General features: G+C 43.5%; 1 protein-coding gene across 1 annotated transcript in view; it reads left to right on the forward strand.

Annotated features, from left to right (window-relative positions):
• Window positions 1–18,213, forward strand: part of Galnt17 (polypeptide N-acetylgalactosaminyltransferase 17) — a 437,313-nt gene that overhangs the window by 140,794 nt on the left and 278,306 nt on the right. The window contains exon 2 of the mRNA XM_052168530.1: window positions 17,293–17,476. Within this exon, the coding sequence (XP_052024490.1) occupies window positions 17,293–17,476 (184 nt within the window). The remainder of the gene's footprint in view (window positions 1–17,292; window positions 17,477–18,213) is intronic.

Consider the following 18,213-nt stretch of genomic DNA (forward strand, 5'->3'; position numbering starts at 1 on the left):
CTATATAAGGCAAGTATGTTCCAGCAAGGGCCAGGGGAGCAAGTCAACTCTGGGAACCAGTGGATACCAGGTGGTATCGAGCTGTCTGACAGACAGACTGATGGACTGATTGTCCACACATAGACACCTGCAGATTTCTGTGTCCAGCTGGAGAACTTTTTTTAAATTTATTTTTATTTTTATTTATATTTATTTATTGATCGATCGATTGATTGATTATTGATTGATTTTTATAGCTCAGTGTCCATCCTACCCTGGGTCGGTTCTTTTTTTTCTCTTGTATGGTTCTCCGACCAACAGGAGGCTAAGTGGTACAATTAACCTGTGTGTTACATTAGCCTGTGTGATGCATGTTCTTCGTCCATCTGCTCCAAAGCAAGGCCCGATGTCTGCCAAGCTCATCCTCTCTTCGTTAGAAATATTCATTTCACCCACACACTCGGTGCATTGGCAGCCAGAACAAGCTAGAGGCATACGTTAATCACTTCCACACACAGGGTGAGGCGGGAGGGTGCATGTTTGTGCCAGTGCTCGCTTGGCGATGAGAGGAAAACTTGGGCCCTTTTGGCCTTCTTCATCACAGTCAAGTGAAAGCTAAATGCGTAGTTTCTTCCTTATTTTGTTTATCTACATTTTTAAAATTAATACACACAATGAATTTTCTTATAACCTTTCCTGACATGTTTATTATAGTCTATGAGGAAAGACACACACACACATACACACACACATACCACACAATATGCACTTATACATACACACCCACACACATACGCCCATACATATTACACACATGCACACACATATACATACGTATGCACACACACATACCATACACATGTACACACACACAACTCTATCTTCTTTTCCCTCTTCTACTCCAGTAGTTTACTTCCTTTCCCCTAAATAGTTCCCCTCTTGCTTTCATGACATGTATGTATGTGTGTATGTGTGTGTGTGTGTGTGTTTTTGTGTATTTTTAGAACCTAGATTCTGTAGATGAATGAAACAGCAGGTTTTGTCTGAGTCTAGTTTATGTCATCTAATATAAAGGTCTTCAGTTTCTTCTATTTCCTTGCCAAGGATAAAATTTCATTCTTTTTTTTGTGGCTGAATGAAACTCCTCTATGTGTGCACATACTATGTCTTTATACACCCATCCATTGATGGGCACCCAGTCTGGTTCCCTATCTTGGTGATTGTAAATGGGTCTGCAGAAACCATAAGCATGGAGGCCTCTGTGTGGTACACTGACTTAACACTCAGGAGTGGCATAGCTGGGTTACATGGTAGTTTTACTTAGGGTTTTGATTTCCATTGTAGTTTTAATCCTGCTCTTATCACCAGAGTAATGTTATTTTCACTAACTTTTGAATAGTGCATTTTCTTTCTTCATTTTTTAAATCCTTCCTTCCTTGTTTGTTTTCTCTTCCTTCCTTCCTGCCTTCCTTCCTTCTTTCATTCCTTCCTTCTTTCCTTCTTTCCTTCCTTCCATCTATCTGTCTGTCTGTCCTTAAGACAGTGTCTTATTTTCTACATAGTCCTGGCTGTCCTGGAACTCACTGTGTAGAACAGGCTAGTCTTGAACTTACAATAATCTGCCTACTGTTGCCTCCTGAGTGCTGGGATTAAAGGCATGCTCGACCCTGCCCTTCAAGAGTGCATTCAATTTAAATTTTTATGTGTATAGGTGCTTTGACTGCATGTATCTGTATGTGTCATGCGCCTCAGAGACCAGAAGAGCGTGTCAGATAACATGGGGCTAGAGTTACAGATGATCTTGAGTCACCCTGTAGGTGCTGGAATTGAACCCAGGTCTTCTGGAGGAAAGGCCAGTGCTCTTAAGCTTTTGGGCCATCTTAACAGTCTCAAAAATGCATTTTTTTTAAAAGATGAGATTGGTGGGCAAGTGAAGAAACCCAGGTTCTAGATGCAGGCTATATAGCTCGGGTGACTGGAACACATTCAGTATCCTCGTGGGACCTCAATGTTCCCACAAGCTGAATGAGGATAAAATGAAATCATCTTTGTCGAAAGATTCCAGGAAGTACAAAGTTCATAATACATGTAAGACATGCCATTTTGAATAAAATAGCAGTTTGGGAATTTATGGACGGTTTGTTCCAAAGGTACTTGGAGCACATCGCAGTGATTCATCACTCCTGGAACTGTAAAGGCTGCGTGAACAGCTCAGCTAATGGACACAAATGCACTTCTAGTGTTCCGAGCTGCAGGGGATGCACCACCAGGGAACCTATTATTCATTGTGCTGTCTCCTAGGTCACGATCCAACAGTGCATAGTCATGTGTTAGCAACTGAGGTTTGCACGCTGCCCCCCATCCCCACCCCAGATTCTGTGGTGAAGCCCTAACCATCAGTGGGGTAGTATTGTGTGACTATTTTCTGAGGTGTGAATGGGCATCTATTCATCTTAGATAGGCATTGATGATGAATCAAAGAAACACGCCAGAGTAACTGTAGCTCAGTGAATTGTGGGCTTTTCGGGGTTGCTTACAAGAGTGTGAATATGGTAACTCACTTGCATCACTCTAAACCCCTCCCCCAAGCATGGGTGACAACTCATGGGAGCTCTGTCTCTGACACTCCTGTGCAAGCAGCAGGCAGTTTAGTGGTCAATGAGTCTTCTCTCCGCACAGTTGTTACTGTTTCAATAGCTTTGGGGAGGGGCCCTGTGAAGTACTGTTAAGTTTCGGGAACTTCCTGGCATCTGTTGTGTTAGCAGTTTTCTCTGAGATTAAAACCTTCTTTCTCAGAGTTCCTTCCTTAATAAACTGTGTGTTGACAGGAAGGGGAAACAATAGGATCCCCCCCCCCCAAGGACATGGGGGGAGGAACTCTTTAAGCTTAGGAAGTAAACAAAATGGCTACAGGAAGTCCTTGAAACTGACTAGATTTGATAGCTATCCCTTCCACCAGCGCCTGAATGTAAGCAGCAAGGGCCACTAAGAGATATTCTGTACGCCCAGCTGTTTGGAAGAAATGGAAACCAGGCCAATTGCCTAGCACACGGATTCTCAACTTACCTAATGCTTTTTTTTTAACCCTTTAATAAAGTTCCTTGTGTTGTGGTGACCAGCCCCCCTCCCCCCACCATAATATTATTTTGTTGCTACTTCCTAGCTGTAATTTTGCTAATATTATGAATCATAATGCAAATATCTATGTTTTCTGATGGTCTTAGGTGCCCCCCCCCCCGTAAAAGGGTTGTTCACCCCTAAAGGGGTCACAAGCCACAGGTTAAAAAACACTGGCCTAGGGGAAAAAACCATAGACTGGCTACACTGCCTGGAAAAAGACACTCTCCTGCACACTGTGTGGGTCTTCAGGTCCAGCTTTTGTGACTTGTTACTCATGCTTGGTCTTTGGTGATACAGATGTATCTCCAAGTCATTGCTGCTTCTGTGAGTTGCCTCCCACTACAGTCCTGTAAGTAACCCCAATAAAACTTAGGTCACCAAGTTGGATTTTAGTGCTGTTTGTGCTGTTATTGTTTCCTGACCTGGTGTGAGTAGACTTTGTTCACATCTTCCCAAGGATAGCGTCACACACCCCTTGTGAGTTTTGTATAATTTCTGAATCTTAAGAGACTGTTTTGACTCACTGGAAGTAGCAGTAGGACAGATGGTATTTTGAGGTTAGGCCCTTGGGAATTTCTAAGGTATGGAAGGTGGAGCTGAAAAAAATAGAAAGAGGGAGAGAGGTAGGCGATGTGGTAAATGCCTGATAAGATACCCAAGGGGCCGGATTCAGTCTTCATCAATGAAATGTGCATACACATGTGCACATGCATGCATATATGCATATGCACACATACACACACACACACACACACACACACACAGAAGAGACACAAGACTGTGTCATATGGAGACATAGTGAAGATAGCTGTGTGTAAACCAGGAGGGCAGCTGTACTTCTTTACCTTCTCACTGCTGTGGCAAGACGTCAGAGGAAAACCACATAAAGAAGGAAGTGTTTGTGGCTCACAGTTTGGGCAGGCAGTCCATCAAGGCAGGAAGGATGTGGTGGCAGGAACGTGATGCAGCTGGTCATGTCGCACTGCAATCAGGAAGCAGAGAGCAATGATGCTGGTACTCAGCTCACTGTTGTCTTTTGATTCAGTCCAGGCCCCCAGCTGTGGAATGGTGCCTCCCACATTCAGAATGGGTCTCCCTACCTCAATAATCCCAGTGTAGAAACTGAGATGTGCTCAGAAATGATTCTAGATCCTGTTGACTTGGCAGGGCCAGTCATGATAGCTCTCTCTAAAACCCAGTTCGAGCTAGGCACAGAGGCACATGCTTGTAATCCCAGACTTCTGAAGCTGAGTCATGAGGATCGTAAGATTGAGCCCAGCCTGGGCCACAAATTGAGGAGCTCGGGGCAACCTGAGCTGTGTAGAGTAACCCTCCTTTATATAAACAATAGAAAATGAAAACAACCCCCAGATCCACCAGTACCTTGGTTTTGGACTTTAAGCTTTGTACCTGTTAGTTTTTATCAACTTGACATAAACCATTTATGGGAAGAAGGGATCTCAATTGAAGGACTCCACAGTGTCCTGTGTGTCCTTTTCTTGATCTGTGGTTGGGTATAGGAGGGCCCATCCCACTGTGGGCAATGCTACTCCAGGCAGGTGGTTCTGGGTGCAAGCTGAGCAAGCCAATGAGCAGCGTTCCTTCATGATTTCTACCTCTGCTCCTGCTCGAGTTCTTGCACTGACTTCCCTCAGTAATTGGGATATGGTGTTTGTGATGAAAAACACAACTAAAGCTCTTCCTTCACTAAGTTGGTTTTATCAGTATTTTTCAGAACCACAGAGAAGCAAAGAAGTGGGCCAGGTTGAGATAGCCATGAGATACCAACTAATCTTTTGGTTTAAGTCAATAACCTCCTGTTATCAAAGGCCAAGCTGATGGTACCATCACAGGGCATTTGAAAACACACCACTGTCATGATAAAGTTTAGTCTAGGATCAAAACAAAGCTAAGAAGCTATAGAGTAAAAAGTCTGAGCTCACTCACAGGCTTTGGAGATTCATCAATCCCTGATCTTACTCAAGCCCAGGACTTGAAATCCCACCAATCCCTGCCCTGGAAATTTCTACCTTGGAGAGCTCCACCCCCAAGAAACCCTATATAAGCCTGCCTTCCACTAAGTGCTTTGTGGCTTCTCACCCAGGCAGAGGCTTTCCCAATAAACCTCTTGTGGGAGGTTTGTCATGCGGTGTGACCTTGTGGTATTCCTTGGTTCCTGACTGCCAGGATACCTTTCTCTTCAGAGTTGCAACCTTTGTATTGGAGAAACCTTTCCCCTCAGAGCTGTGACACTTTTGGAAGCTAGGCCATGGGAAGGACTTAGATTGATCATCAAAAAAGCAAGGTTAAGTTTTTTTATGTATGTGATAGATGTTGGAGAAGACCACTGTATAATGAAGACAAGAAATGGCATTTTGAGTGTTATCCTGTAGAGCTATGGCACAGAACATACTGCATTACATGGGGTGAGTGCTTTATCCTTGGGAGAGTATAGTATACTAGGTATGGTCACCTGTCTGGAATTGGTCCACCAGATGAGTTGGTCTGCCTTTCCTCTCAAGAGTGTATGTTATACTACAGAAAGCTTTGTCCTTATACATAAAACACATTTGCCTAATTTTCCTTCACCAAATAGTAATTAGTACAGTTATGGGGTTTTGTTATAGTTATGTTGTTGTTGTTATTGTTGTTGTTGTTGTTGGTGGTGGTGGTGGTGGTGGTGTGTGTTGGGGAATGTTTCCAGTTTTCTAGACAGAGTTTCTCTGTGTAGCCTTGGCTAACTGTCCTAAAACTCACTCTGTAGATCAAGCTGGCCTTGAGTTTAGGAGCCTCTGCCTCCTGAGTGCTGGGATTTAAAAACACATGCTACCACTGCCTGGCTACAACTGATCTAATTTGAAAGGTTTATTTTATTTCCAAATGTTCATACATTTGAGTGTATGTTCAATGTATGTTTGTGTTTGTGTGTGTGTGCATGCATGTATTTGTATATGTATAGATATGCCTGCAGAGGCCAGAAGCAGATTTTGGATTTGCTGATGCTAAAGTTCTGGTTGTTTGTAGGCCACCTGGTATGAATGCTGGGACTCAAACTTGGGTCCTCTGCAAGAACAACAAGCACTCTTAACTGTTGGGCCATCTCTCCAGACCCAGTTGAATTCTTTTTGTTTGCATGTGTATTTGTGCATGCATGTCTGTGTGTGTGTGTGTGTGTGTGCGCGCGCGCGCGCGCGCGCGCGCGCGCAGATGCATATGAAAGTGTGTGATATGAAAGTGTGTGCATGTGTGCACATGGAGACCAGCGGATGACCTCAGATGTTCCCCAGTGTGTTTGCCTTGCAGGGTTTCATCTATTCAACTAGGTCAGCTAGCCAATGAGCCTCAAAGACCCACCCGTCTGCATCTGTCTAGTTCTGGAATCATAAGCATGCACAACCACATCCAATTCTTTTCTTTTCTTTTTTAAACATGGTTCTGGGAATTAAACTCAGGTCGTCATGCTTGCACAGCAAACACTTTACCAACTGAGCCATCACCGCAGCCTGTATTTGAATTCTTATGACTTCATTCAGAATATTAAGGCCAGCATAACCTTTGGACATCACATCTGGCAAGCTCAGAGGACGCAAGATGGAAATGTCAGAATCACCATCATAATGTAGTTGTCCACAAGTGTCGAGATTACTGCACTACTATATGAACTGGGGAATCAATAATCTGACTGAGTTCATAAAGCAGTGCTGGCTGATTTCTACCATGTCGCCAGGAGATTTCCCTGTTAGTCTAGAGCCATGGTCCTCAATCTTGCTAATGCTTCGACCATAATACAGTTCTTCAACTTGGGGTGGCCCCACAACCATAAAATAATTTCATTGCTACATCATCGCTGTAATTTTGCTACTGTTAGGAAACATAATGTAAGTATCTATGTTTTCCAGTGGTCCTAGGTGACCCCTGCTGGGGGTGGGTCATGATCCACAGGTTGAGAACCACTGACAGACTATCATGATGTGTTTCACCAGCCCAACATACAGAACACTCAAATACTCATTCACTTCTTCACAGACTTACTTTGCTCCTTCAGCAACTTGTTCATGTTCATGATATATATATATATATATATATATATATATATATATATATATATATATATATATATATACTTATTGTGTACCAGACTATGTGCAAGATACAAAATGGTCATTCTTCTTTGCAAGAGTCCGTTTTCTATATTTGTGACCATCCAAGGCTCATAAATATGCTAACAGCCATACTGTTTGATTGAGACTTAAAATTCTGTCAAAGGTTCCACTGAATGGCAGAGCACATATTGACAGTCTAGTTTGGCTGGTGTTCAAAAAGGATTATAAGCTAGGTCTACTGCTGTGGGTTTATAATTCCAACTTCTTGGGAGGCTGAGGCAGGAGGATCCCAAATTCCAGACCTGCCTTGGATATAGAGCAAATTCAAGTCTAGGCTGACAACTTAGTGAGAGCATGTCTCAAAAAAAGTCAAATGGCTGCATGGTGGTGGTTCACGCCTTGAATCCCAGCACTTGGGAGGAAGAGTCAGGCCTATCTCTGTGAGCTTGAAGTCATCCTGGTCTATAGAATGAGTTCTAGAACTGCTAGGGCTACATAAGAAACCCTGTTTGGAAAAAACAACAAATTAATATAAAGTGTGGCTATGCATTCATGGTAGAGGACTTGAACCCTCCAGGGAAGGGCCAGCGGTATGGCTCCTTGGTAAAGTGCTTGCCTGGTATACATGTAAATCCCTAGATTCAATTCCCAGTAACTTCAGCGTGAGTAGAGTCTTGGGTAGCTTGTAATCATTAGGAAGGGGTGAGAGAGTTTAAACAAAGAATGCAATAGAAAGGCAAGCAAGACACAGCACGGGAAGTCTGCTAACGAGCCGCTTCCAGTGTGTAGACTCTTTTGGGTTGTCTTCTATAGGCAATATCCAGCACTAGTGAGTTCTAAGCAAGTGAGAATCACACATGCATGCTGGGAGACTCATTCTGTAGATTACCTTGGGAGTTGGGGGGGGGGGGCTTTAAGTTGAGCAAGAGATGCCTTGAGTTTCTCCAAGTGGAGTAGTGGTGCTGGCTGCTCTGCCAGAGGACCTAGGTTCAGATCCTAGCACTCTCATTGGACAATTGATAATCAATTTTAACTAACCCAGGGGCATTCAAGGTGTCCTCAGGTACTGTATTCATGTAAATACATATACACACAGGGAGGGAGGGAGGGAGAGAGGGAGGGAGGGAGGGAGGGAGGGAGGGAGGGAGGGAGGGAGGGAGGGAGGAAAGAATGGAGAGAGAGAGGAAGGACGAAGAAGAAGAACAAGAAGAAGAACAAGAAGAAGAAGAGGAGGAGGAGGAAGAGGAGGAGGAGGAAGAGGAAGAAGAAGAAGAAGAAGAAGAAGAAGAAGAAGAAGAAGAAGAAGAAGAAGAAGAAGAAGAAGAAGAAGAAGAAGAAACAAACAAACAATCAAATGAAAAAGAAGAAGAAGAAGAGAGGCCTATGCATGCTGACATCTGGTTCTTTTGACATAGATGATATGACACAATGCTCACAATACTATCACTTTGGAGCTGAGGCAGGAGGATTGCTATGAGTTCGAGGCCAGTCTAGGCAACATAGTAAGCTCCAGGCCAGTATAGGCTACAGAAAGATCCTGTCTAAACACAACAAAAACAAAACAGTAACCAAACCAAAACAAAACAAACCAAAAGCCAAAACCCTAAAACACCAACAAAACAAAACAAAAAATGAAGCAAAAGAAACCAATAAAAAAGAGTACTTATGGCCTGGGCGTGGTACAGGCCCAGATTAAATCCCCAACACCTAAATGAATGAGTGAATGAATGAATGGCTATTTGAGTCAAGAATTTTTTTAAATATTTGACTGTAAACGCTGCATGTGGAGAAAGTGGCTTAGAACAGGATGTGACACGTGTGCGTTCAGTCGCATTTGCTTCTGTGTAACAGACTCTTGTCAGTTGAATTAATTACCACTGTTATTGGTATCCAGAATGTTGCTAAACTCTCTGGCAGCAATATTTCCCAGCTCACTTTTCTCTCTCATTGTCCCTCCATCTTAATTATCAGAGCCATTCCTTATGCGCTAGTTAGGACAGTGAGCCCCATAGCTGTCACGTCCTCCACAGTTACTTCACTCCGTCTTTATTTTGTGTTTTCTGAGGCAGGGGCTCGTGTCTCCCAGGCTGCCTTCACACTTGCAGTGTAGCCAAGGATGACCTTGAACTCCTGATTCTCCCGCCTCTACTTCCCGAGTGCCAGGAACACAGGCTTGCATCACTTTGTCACGTTTATGCAGTGCCTGGGAATGAAACCCAGGGCTTTGGATGTGCCAGGAAAACACTCCACCAGCTGAGTTCCCCAGCCTTTTCCCAAATTGTTATTCCGACTTCTGCAAACGAAAGCCTTCTCACCTTCCATAAAATAATGGCAATTGGCCAGGAATAAATGTGGAATTTTTTTGCTATTTGTGCCATTCTGCACACAGCTGTGATTTCTCTCGTCTGTCGCTTTGCAAATGCCTTAGTGTAGGTGGGATCTGTCTAGGAGCAGTGATGGAGAAGTTGGGTCTGTCATAAAGAAACCCCTTTAATCTATGGGCTCCAACTAAACAGTAGAACTGGACATGTTCGGCTTACTGAGTAAGCTTATAAACATGTAAGTGTGTGTGTGCACCCATATATGAGTGTGTATGGAAGTATATGTATATACATGTGTGTTTGTATAGATGAGTATGTTAATATACATATTTGTGGAGGGAGAGCGTGTGTAAATTCATGTTTGTGGTTTGTGTCTATATGTCTCTATATAAATGTGTTTGTGTATGATCTGTGAGTGCAAATGCTTTGCATTGTGTTTGTGTGAGTATGTGTGTGTGTGTGTGTGTGTGTGTGTGTACACATTCTGTTCCAGCCAAGTAACTTTATGTGCTGCCAGGGCACTAGGCGGGAAATTTGTGTTTGCTCTAAGTCTCCTCCTATTTCTGGAAGAATAATGTTGGCTATCGTAAACACATAAGTTTAAACTGCAGTCCCCAAGAAAACAATGTCTTTGCCTGTGTGGAGGGAGGCGGGAAGGTGTCGCAGGGATGATTTACAACCCTGGGCTGTTTGGTTTTTGCTGCCACACTGGAGCTGCTGTAGCTCATTTGCAATCTATGACCAATGTGGACTGGGAGAATTTATTTTTTGCCGAGGAATTATAAAGGCTGTGGACCTCACAGGATTTCTGGACCCTGCAGGACAGATGGACACAATTCATTATCTATGTGGCAGTGGTCTGAGGGGGCTGGGGAGGTGGCTGAGGGGATGGAGTGCTTGTCTGCTAAGCACCAGGCTTATGCTCCATGCCCGGTGCCACATTAACCTTCTGTAGTAATACATACCTGTGATCCCAGAACTCCAGAAATGGACATGGGAGGCAGAAGCTTACTCATCTTTTGTAAGGTGATGAGTTCAAGGCCAGCTTGAAGTACATGGGACCTTGCCTTTAAATGTGACGAAGTTACTAATTTCAATAGAAGGGAGTTCCTTCCTTTCTTTTTATATATTTACTTACTTATCTGCTTGTCCGTTTGTTTTGAGGCAGGGTTTCTTTGTATATTTCTGGCTGTCCTGGAACTTGCTCTGTATACCAGGCCGACCTCTGCCTCCCTCCCAAATGCTGGGAATAAATATGTGAGCCAGCACCAAGACCACCAAGGGGCCTTTTTTCTTCCCTGCTAATATTTCAAAAGTTTAAAATCTTAAAAGCAGTCTTTTCACTGCTTCCTGTTTGGTAAGTATCTGAGAATAGGAAGTGTCTTGGGCCGATGAGATGGCCCAACAGGTAAAAGTACTCGCATTAGCTCCACCTCTGGGATCCACTTAGTGGAAGGAGAGCACTGAGTTCTGTAAGTTATCCTCTGTCCTCCATAAGCGCTCTGCACCACAGACATGGCACACATATGCACTAAAGAAAGAAATGTACCAAAAGGCTTCAAAAGAAAGAGTTGAAGGTCTCACCTTCCAGCAAGATGGCTGAGTTTCCTTTCACTGACCATCTCCAAAACCAAGCCAGGATAGGGAAGATTTAGTTGGGCACCTGATTTCAGGGGGGGTGGGTCCCAGTCCATGGTCATTTAGTCCTTCGTGCCAAGGTGGAGCATCATGATGGTGGGAACACGTGGTAGGGAGAGTTCTTCAGTTCCTTTCCTACAAGCAGCAGGGTCACAAGAGAAAGTCTTCAGATCAGTTACAACCTTCAAAGGTGAATCTGGAGGTACGCCCTCAAGCCAAGCCCGACGTCCTAGAGTTCCTGGAACCACCTGAGACGGACACCCCAACTGAGGGTCAAGTTCAACAATCCTCCTGTCTCAGCTTACCACATTGCTGCTGTAACAGGTTCATGTACCTAGTATTTTACATGGATACAAAGATCTGAACTTGGAACCCTCCTTACTTGTGCAACAAACCCATAGACTAGCCCACAGATTCATATCCCCAGTTCCATTTCTCCCCCCTTTGAAAAAAACATAATTTTTCTTAGCTTTGCATTATTCTAGGTTAATCTGACTACCCTTCACTAACTTCCAGACTTAAGCACCAACAATGGCATGAGAAACGGCTCATGGGTAAGAACATGAGTGGCTCTTTTTATAGGTCCTGACTTTGGGTTCTAGTATTCAAGTTGGGTAGCTCACAACCAGCTTGTGGAATCTGTAACTCCAGTTCCATGTATCTGACGCCCTCCACTTGTCTTTCGAGGCACCTGCCCTTTTATGCACATACCCACACAGGTACCCATCCTTAAAAATTAAAGGGATGCTGGAGAGAGAGAGAGCTCCCACAGTACAGGCACTTGCCACCTGAACAATTGAGTTTAATCCCCAGGACCCATATGGGCCCACTAATGACAGAACCATGTCACAAGTTGTCTTATAGCCTCTACACCTACACACACACACACACACACATACACACACACACACACACACACACACACAAATAATTCTCTCTGTCACACACACACACACAATACACACACAAATAATTCTCTCTCTCTTTCTTTCTCTCTCTCTCTCTCTCTCTCTCTCTCTCTCTCACACACACACACACACACACACACACACACATGAATAAATAAATGTAATTTTAAAAAATAAAAGAAGAAATCGAGGCTGGACTTTAGCCCAATGCAAGTGTGGCTGCGCAGCTAACATGTGCAGGGCTCTGTGTTCAAATCCTGTCATCCTACCTAGAGAGACTCGATTGTCTAGTGTAGTATTTTAGTTTCCTACTGTTCCATCTTCTAATTAGAAAACACACCTTCATTGCCAGTTTATGTAGGCTGTATTTTATTCTTTTTAGTAAAATCCCTTATTAGTCTTATTGGTTGTTGCTGGAGCTAAAGCAATATTATTGCTGTTATAAATAGATTCCCTTCAGTACTATATATTCTGGTTGGTTATTGTGGGAATAAAAAGCTCTTGTTAATACAAGATGGTTGCTTCCTCACTGAGAGGCAGTCATGATTCCCACCTCTATTCTTCATCACCCTGGGGACGCTTCCTTTGCCCACAGGGCAGGGCCGTCTTTCTGGCCTCTAATGCCCTTTCTCTCACACTCAGCTTGCCCCTTTCAAGCTTGATTTCCCTGTGACATTCATTAGTGTCCATTCTCTTCTTTATGGATATAAATTCATTATTATATTCACTCTTCTTTTATGTGACTTTCTCAGGGCTTGTGTGTGTGTGTGTGTGTGTGCATATATATGCATGTGCATATACTTGCATGTGCATATACATGCACATGCATGCACACTACTGTATAGACACTTGTGCAATCATGTATGTGTCAAAATCAGATATTTTTATGGAAACAAGGATTCATTAGCTTGGAACTGGCAAAAAAGCTAGGCTACTGGCTAGTAAGCCCCAGGAATGCATCTCCTCAATGCTGGGGTTATAAGTGTGATCCATCATGTCTGGCCTTTTAAATGAGGGTTCTAGGGAGCAAACTCAAGTTTTTATATTATTAATGCTTTTTTGCCAAAGAGCAAGGGGCCCTTTTGGAAAAGAACTCTCTCTCTCTCTCTCTCTCTCTCTCTCTCTCTGTGTGTGTGTGTGTGTGTGTGTGTGTTGATGTGTGTGCTTGCATGTGCACACACATGTTGGTTAATCCTGATGGTCATCTTAGGTGACAAGCCTCTGGACGTGTCTGTGATGAGGTTTGTAGACTGGGTTCATTGAGGTGGGAAGACCCACCCTAAATGTGAGCAGCGCCTTCCCACTGGCTGGAGTCCAGACAGAATAACGCGGAGGGAGGAGCTGAGCATCCGCACCTATCACGGTTTCCTGCGCATGCTATGTGACCAGCTCTCTGGCAGTCCGGCCACCACCGTACCTTCACCGAGTGTCCAGGCATGCGTATAAGTCAGAATAAACCTTTGCTTCCTTGAGTCTCTTGAATCAGGTATTTTGTCACAGCTGTGAGAAAAATAACTAACGCCCTGGAGTCATCTCAAAAGCTTCCAGTGGCGATGTTCTCTGGCAGAGACTGACTTAGTCTTCATCCATGGATTTGAACTCTTGTTTGCCTCTGCCCATGTTCTGACGAGCCTGCTAAGGAAGCACAATCAAATCCAGAGGAAATTGGTGCTGCCTGTTGTGCCTCTCTGGCAGCTGAAATTGGGTGGGAAATGGAAACACATAGACCACGAAATATATAATTCATAGTTGTCACATTGTACCAGGAGGCGTGGCTTTTTTTTCTTTTTTCTTTTTTGAGGCTGCTAAGTGGGAGTCTTGGGTACTGTGAAGAAATCAGATCACATGAACAGAAAAAAAGACAAGGAGATAAAAAAAACGACCACATTGCATTAGGAACCAAGTTCCCACATGTCCATATGTTGATAGAGTGGGCATACATTCTTTATCTTTGTTATTTTGCGTGTGTGTGTGTGTGTGTGTGTTCATGTACACGTATGTATATTTGCATGTGAAGGCCAGAGGTCAATCCTGGCTATCATTCCTCAGGTACTATCTGCTTTTTGAGACAGGGTCTCCTACTGGGGCCTGGAGTGCACCAATTTTACTACACTGTTAGTAGAATCCTCACTGGGGGATTCTAGGCAGGGCTCTACCAGTGAGCCACACCTCCAGCCCCTCCCTGGGAGATTCTAGGCAGGTCCTCTACCACTGAGCCACACCCCCAGCCCCTCACTGAAAGACAAATGTCCTACAAATGAGATAAATACCATCCATACCATCCACCCAGCCCTTTTTTAAAATAATGATGATGATGATGATGATGATGATGATGATGATGATAAACACTTCCTTTCTAGGTATACTTTCTAAGGGAATCCTAATTTTTACAGAGATATCTCTTTCCATCTTATTTCTCTGGGGAACCTACATCTCCTGTTCTATACATCAGCCTTTAATGTTAAGTTAATGATGGACTCACCCCCCTCCCCCAATCTCAGCAGAATGTCTACATATTCTCCCTTTGACTTGTCTCTGGTGTTTGCCTTTCTTACAAGCTTGGCTTGCATTTTATGCAACTTAAGTTTATGTAGTGTTTCTGCCGTTGTCTCACGGCAAGGCTTTTATGTGTACCCTCTTGTTTGTCTCTCTAGAAACAGAACGGCTCATGACAAGAGGTTATGTTATGGCTTAGTGAGGGTATTTTATAGATCCCACAGTATTCACCTACTTAAAGTATCCTGCGATCCCAGCTCTCATGAGACCATGTGGCCCTGTTTCACCCAAAGGGTCTTACTTCATATGTGTGTATGTATATACATATATATGATAAACATGTATATAATGCATAATCTATCACCTGACTGTCTGTCAGTCTATGTATCATCTGTCATCTGTCTATCCACCATATATCTATGTGTCCAGCATCTAGATGCTATTATCTATCTACCTACCTATTTACCTATCAATCTATTATCTATTGTATGTCATCAATTACCTATCTGAAATCTACCTGCCTATTTATTTAGCATCTGTTCATCTCCCATCTATCATGTACCTATCCAGTGTGTGTGTGTGTGTGTGTGTGAGAGAGAGAGAGAGACCTAGACAGGTATCATCATCTCTCTCTCTTTCTCTCTCTCTCTCTCTCTCTCTCTCTCTCTCTCTCTCTCTCTCTCTCTCTCTATCTATATGGTATCTATATCACCATTCATGGCCACTTTATTCTTTTTATTGCCAAGTACACCACTGTTTGCAACATTACATTCTGGCTACATTTGGATGATATGCATGAACCAGCTATGAGCACTTGGCTTGAGTTTTGCGTGAATATCTTTCATTATTGTGCTTTGATGCATGTCCAGGAGTTGAGCTCCTTGGTCCTATGGTCACTGTGTTTGGCATGTTGAAGAATTGCTAAATTCTTTTTTCCATTTTTCATTCCTCTAGCCATGCTCTATCACTAGCAATTTTAATTAATTTAATTTATTTATTTTTCCTGAGCTGGCTGTGAAGTCACACTCTCCTGCCTCAGCTTCCTGAGTGATGGGATTACATGCACACAGCCTTGCCTGGCACCAGATGATTTGAAAAACTTGTGTTTGACTGGGGAGGCCGTTTGAGCTTGGCAACGTTCATGTTATTGTGGTATCTTTTTTTCCACATCAAAGTGGACTGGGAGACTGGAGAAACAGATGTGGGCAGGAAGTGAACATCTTCCTTGATGAGGTCTCTGCTGGATGGGAGCTACCAACACAGAGGACGACCTGCAGGTTGCACAGTACTGCCCTAGATTGATCCATGCTGCTTTTGATTTTGATGTTAACCAAATCTATTCCCATTTGTAGCAATACTTAGAATAGACTGTGTACCTTGCTGTTTTGTGACACAGAATCTCTCATGACCCAAAGAATTGTTGGCTTGGACTTGCCTGGGGAATGTCTCCCTGCAAAGTTTACGTGCACTCAGGATCAGTAGCTACCTACTCTTAAAACTGAGAAATACCAGTGATCTATACCCATGCTGTCCGCAGTGCAAATGAAGGACTGGCAGTGTGACTCAGTGGGTGAGCACTTGCCTAGATTCACCTGGTGAAGGACTACGGGCCTCGACTAGCAGTTGAGCGCCTGCCTAGAATTCTCCAGAAAGGAATTGGATAATGCGATTCAGTGATCAAAATAATGTACTATACAGAGGCCCTAGTTCAATTCCCAGGATCGCAGAGTGTATGCATGCATACCTGAGCATTGCACACACATGTATCTTACATATTTGAAATCATTGACAGCCAGAAGCACACACTTTCCTAGCTAAGGAGTTCAATCTCTCACAGCCCTACTCCGTACACGTACTCCTCAAGGTCTTTGTGGGATGATGTGACAATGGCCAGGGAGCCATCAACATGCTGGGAGCAGCAGCTGCTTAGAGAGGGTTGCCATGGAGGACTCTTTCTCTGCGTCACGGCTGTCTCTCCCTTACAGTCTTTTCCTCTTCTCTGAGATTTATCTTCAAAACACTCTGTTTCTCTTTGCCATCGAGATGGAATTGAAATAAAACTATTAGGTGAAGCGTCCTGTCAAATCGTGGTTCTTGCTTTCAGCTCCTGGTAAAATTAATCAGTTTTTTTTTCTAGTTCAAACACAGCCATATTCCCCAAGTCCCCACCCACAGTCTGGCAGTTCCCCAATATTTATTCTGAGTCTGAGAGGTCCCTGGACCCTTCCCCTTCCTGCAGACTTAACCTGACTGTAGTTGTCTTAAAGAGAAAGGGGAGAAAGGGAGAGATAATGCCTCTACATTCATCTTATTTCTTGACTTCTTGGTTTTCATTCCTCTAAGTCTTGTGGAGGTGTGGGGGGGGGGGGGTGGTCTCTGTTTCCCAGTAGATAAACAGATGTAAACCTCAGAGCTCAGCATGGCTTGGACCTGCCTTTCTCTCCATAGGAATATCCCCATTATTGCATGAACTGAATGCTTGAGGGGCAGCCCTGTAATGCCAGCACATGGGAAGTAGAGGCAGAAAGATGCAGAGTTCAAGGTCATTCTCAGCTGCATAGTGAGTTCAAAGCCAGCCTGAGCTACATTAGACCTTGCCTTCTGGATATACAGGCTATGTAAACTGCAGTCATATTTTTTTTTTTTTTTTTTTTGCTGTGCTAAGAAGCTCTATGACCTATCTAGGGAAGATGTTTTGGAGTAACTCCCTCTCCTGCTTTCTTTTAGGTTTATCTAAATCCCTCGGACTCATCGAAGGGTACGGTGGGAGGGGCAAAGGGGGCCTTCCTGCCACCCTTTCCCCTTCTGAAGAAGAAAAAGCCAAAGGACCTCATGAGAAATATGGCTACAATTCCTACCTCAGTGAAAAGATCTCCTTGGACCGGTCTATACCAGATTATCGTCCTACCAAGTAAGCTACAGCTATGCCCCGGGATGGCTTTGATTCAATGTGTGATACTTTCTTGTCTATTTGTAACCATGGAGGGATCTTTTATGTCCTGCTGTCTCTTCTGTGAGCAGCCAGTCAAGGACTTCGTTGCTTACGAAATAGTATCTAAGTTAAAAAATAAAGTTAAGGACCGGTGATGTGGCTTAAATTGGTAGTGTGCTTGCCTAGTATAGGTTCTGGAATGAAGTCCTGGATTCCATCCCTTACACCACAGGCCTGGTGGCACACACTAATTCCAGTACTGGAGAAGTGGAGGCAGGAGTATCAGGAGCTCAGGACTGAGGTAGGGGGTCAGCATGGGCTAAGCAGTTAGTTTGAGACAGCCTGGGTTACATGATACCATCTCAGAAAATAAAAGGTAAGACTTCCAAAATCAAAAAGGTATAGAAAGAATCTTAATATAAAAGGTTTTTAAGTTTAAAAGATCACCGTAGCATCCTAACTTAATTATGGCAATTATTGATGATTTAATGTCTATTAATTATCTTTTATCTATCTACCTACCCACCTACCATCTATCTGTATCTGTCATCTGCCTGTTTATCATCAATCTGTTAAACTTTATTTTATCTATTTAATGACTGTGGAAATAATGTTGTGTAACTCAGGCTAGCTCAAACTTTCTATATAGCTCAAATTGGCCTCATACTCATTATCAATCCCCCTGCCTCAGCTCTCTGATGTTGGAATTACAGACA

This window comes from Apodemus sylvaticus, chromosome 22, assembly GCF_947179515.1.
Source record: "Apodemus sylvaticus chromosome 22, mApoSyl1.1, whole genome shotgun sequence".
In the NCBI taxonomy this organism is placed as follows: domain Eukaryota; kingdom Metazoa; phylum Chordata; class Mammalia; order Rodentia; family Muridae; genus Apodemus; species Apodemus sylvaticus.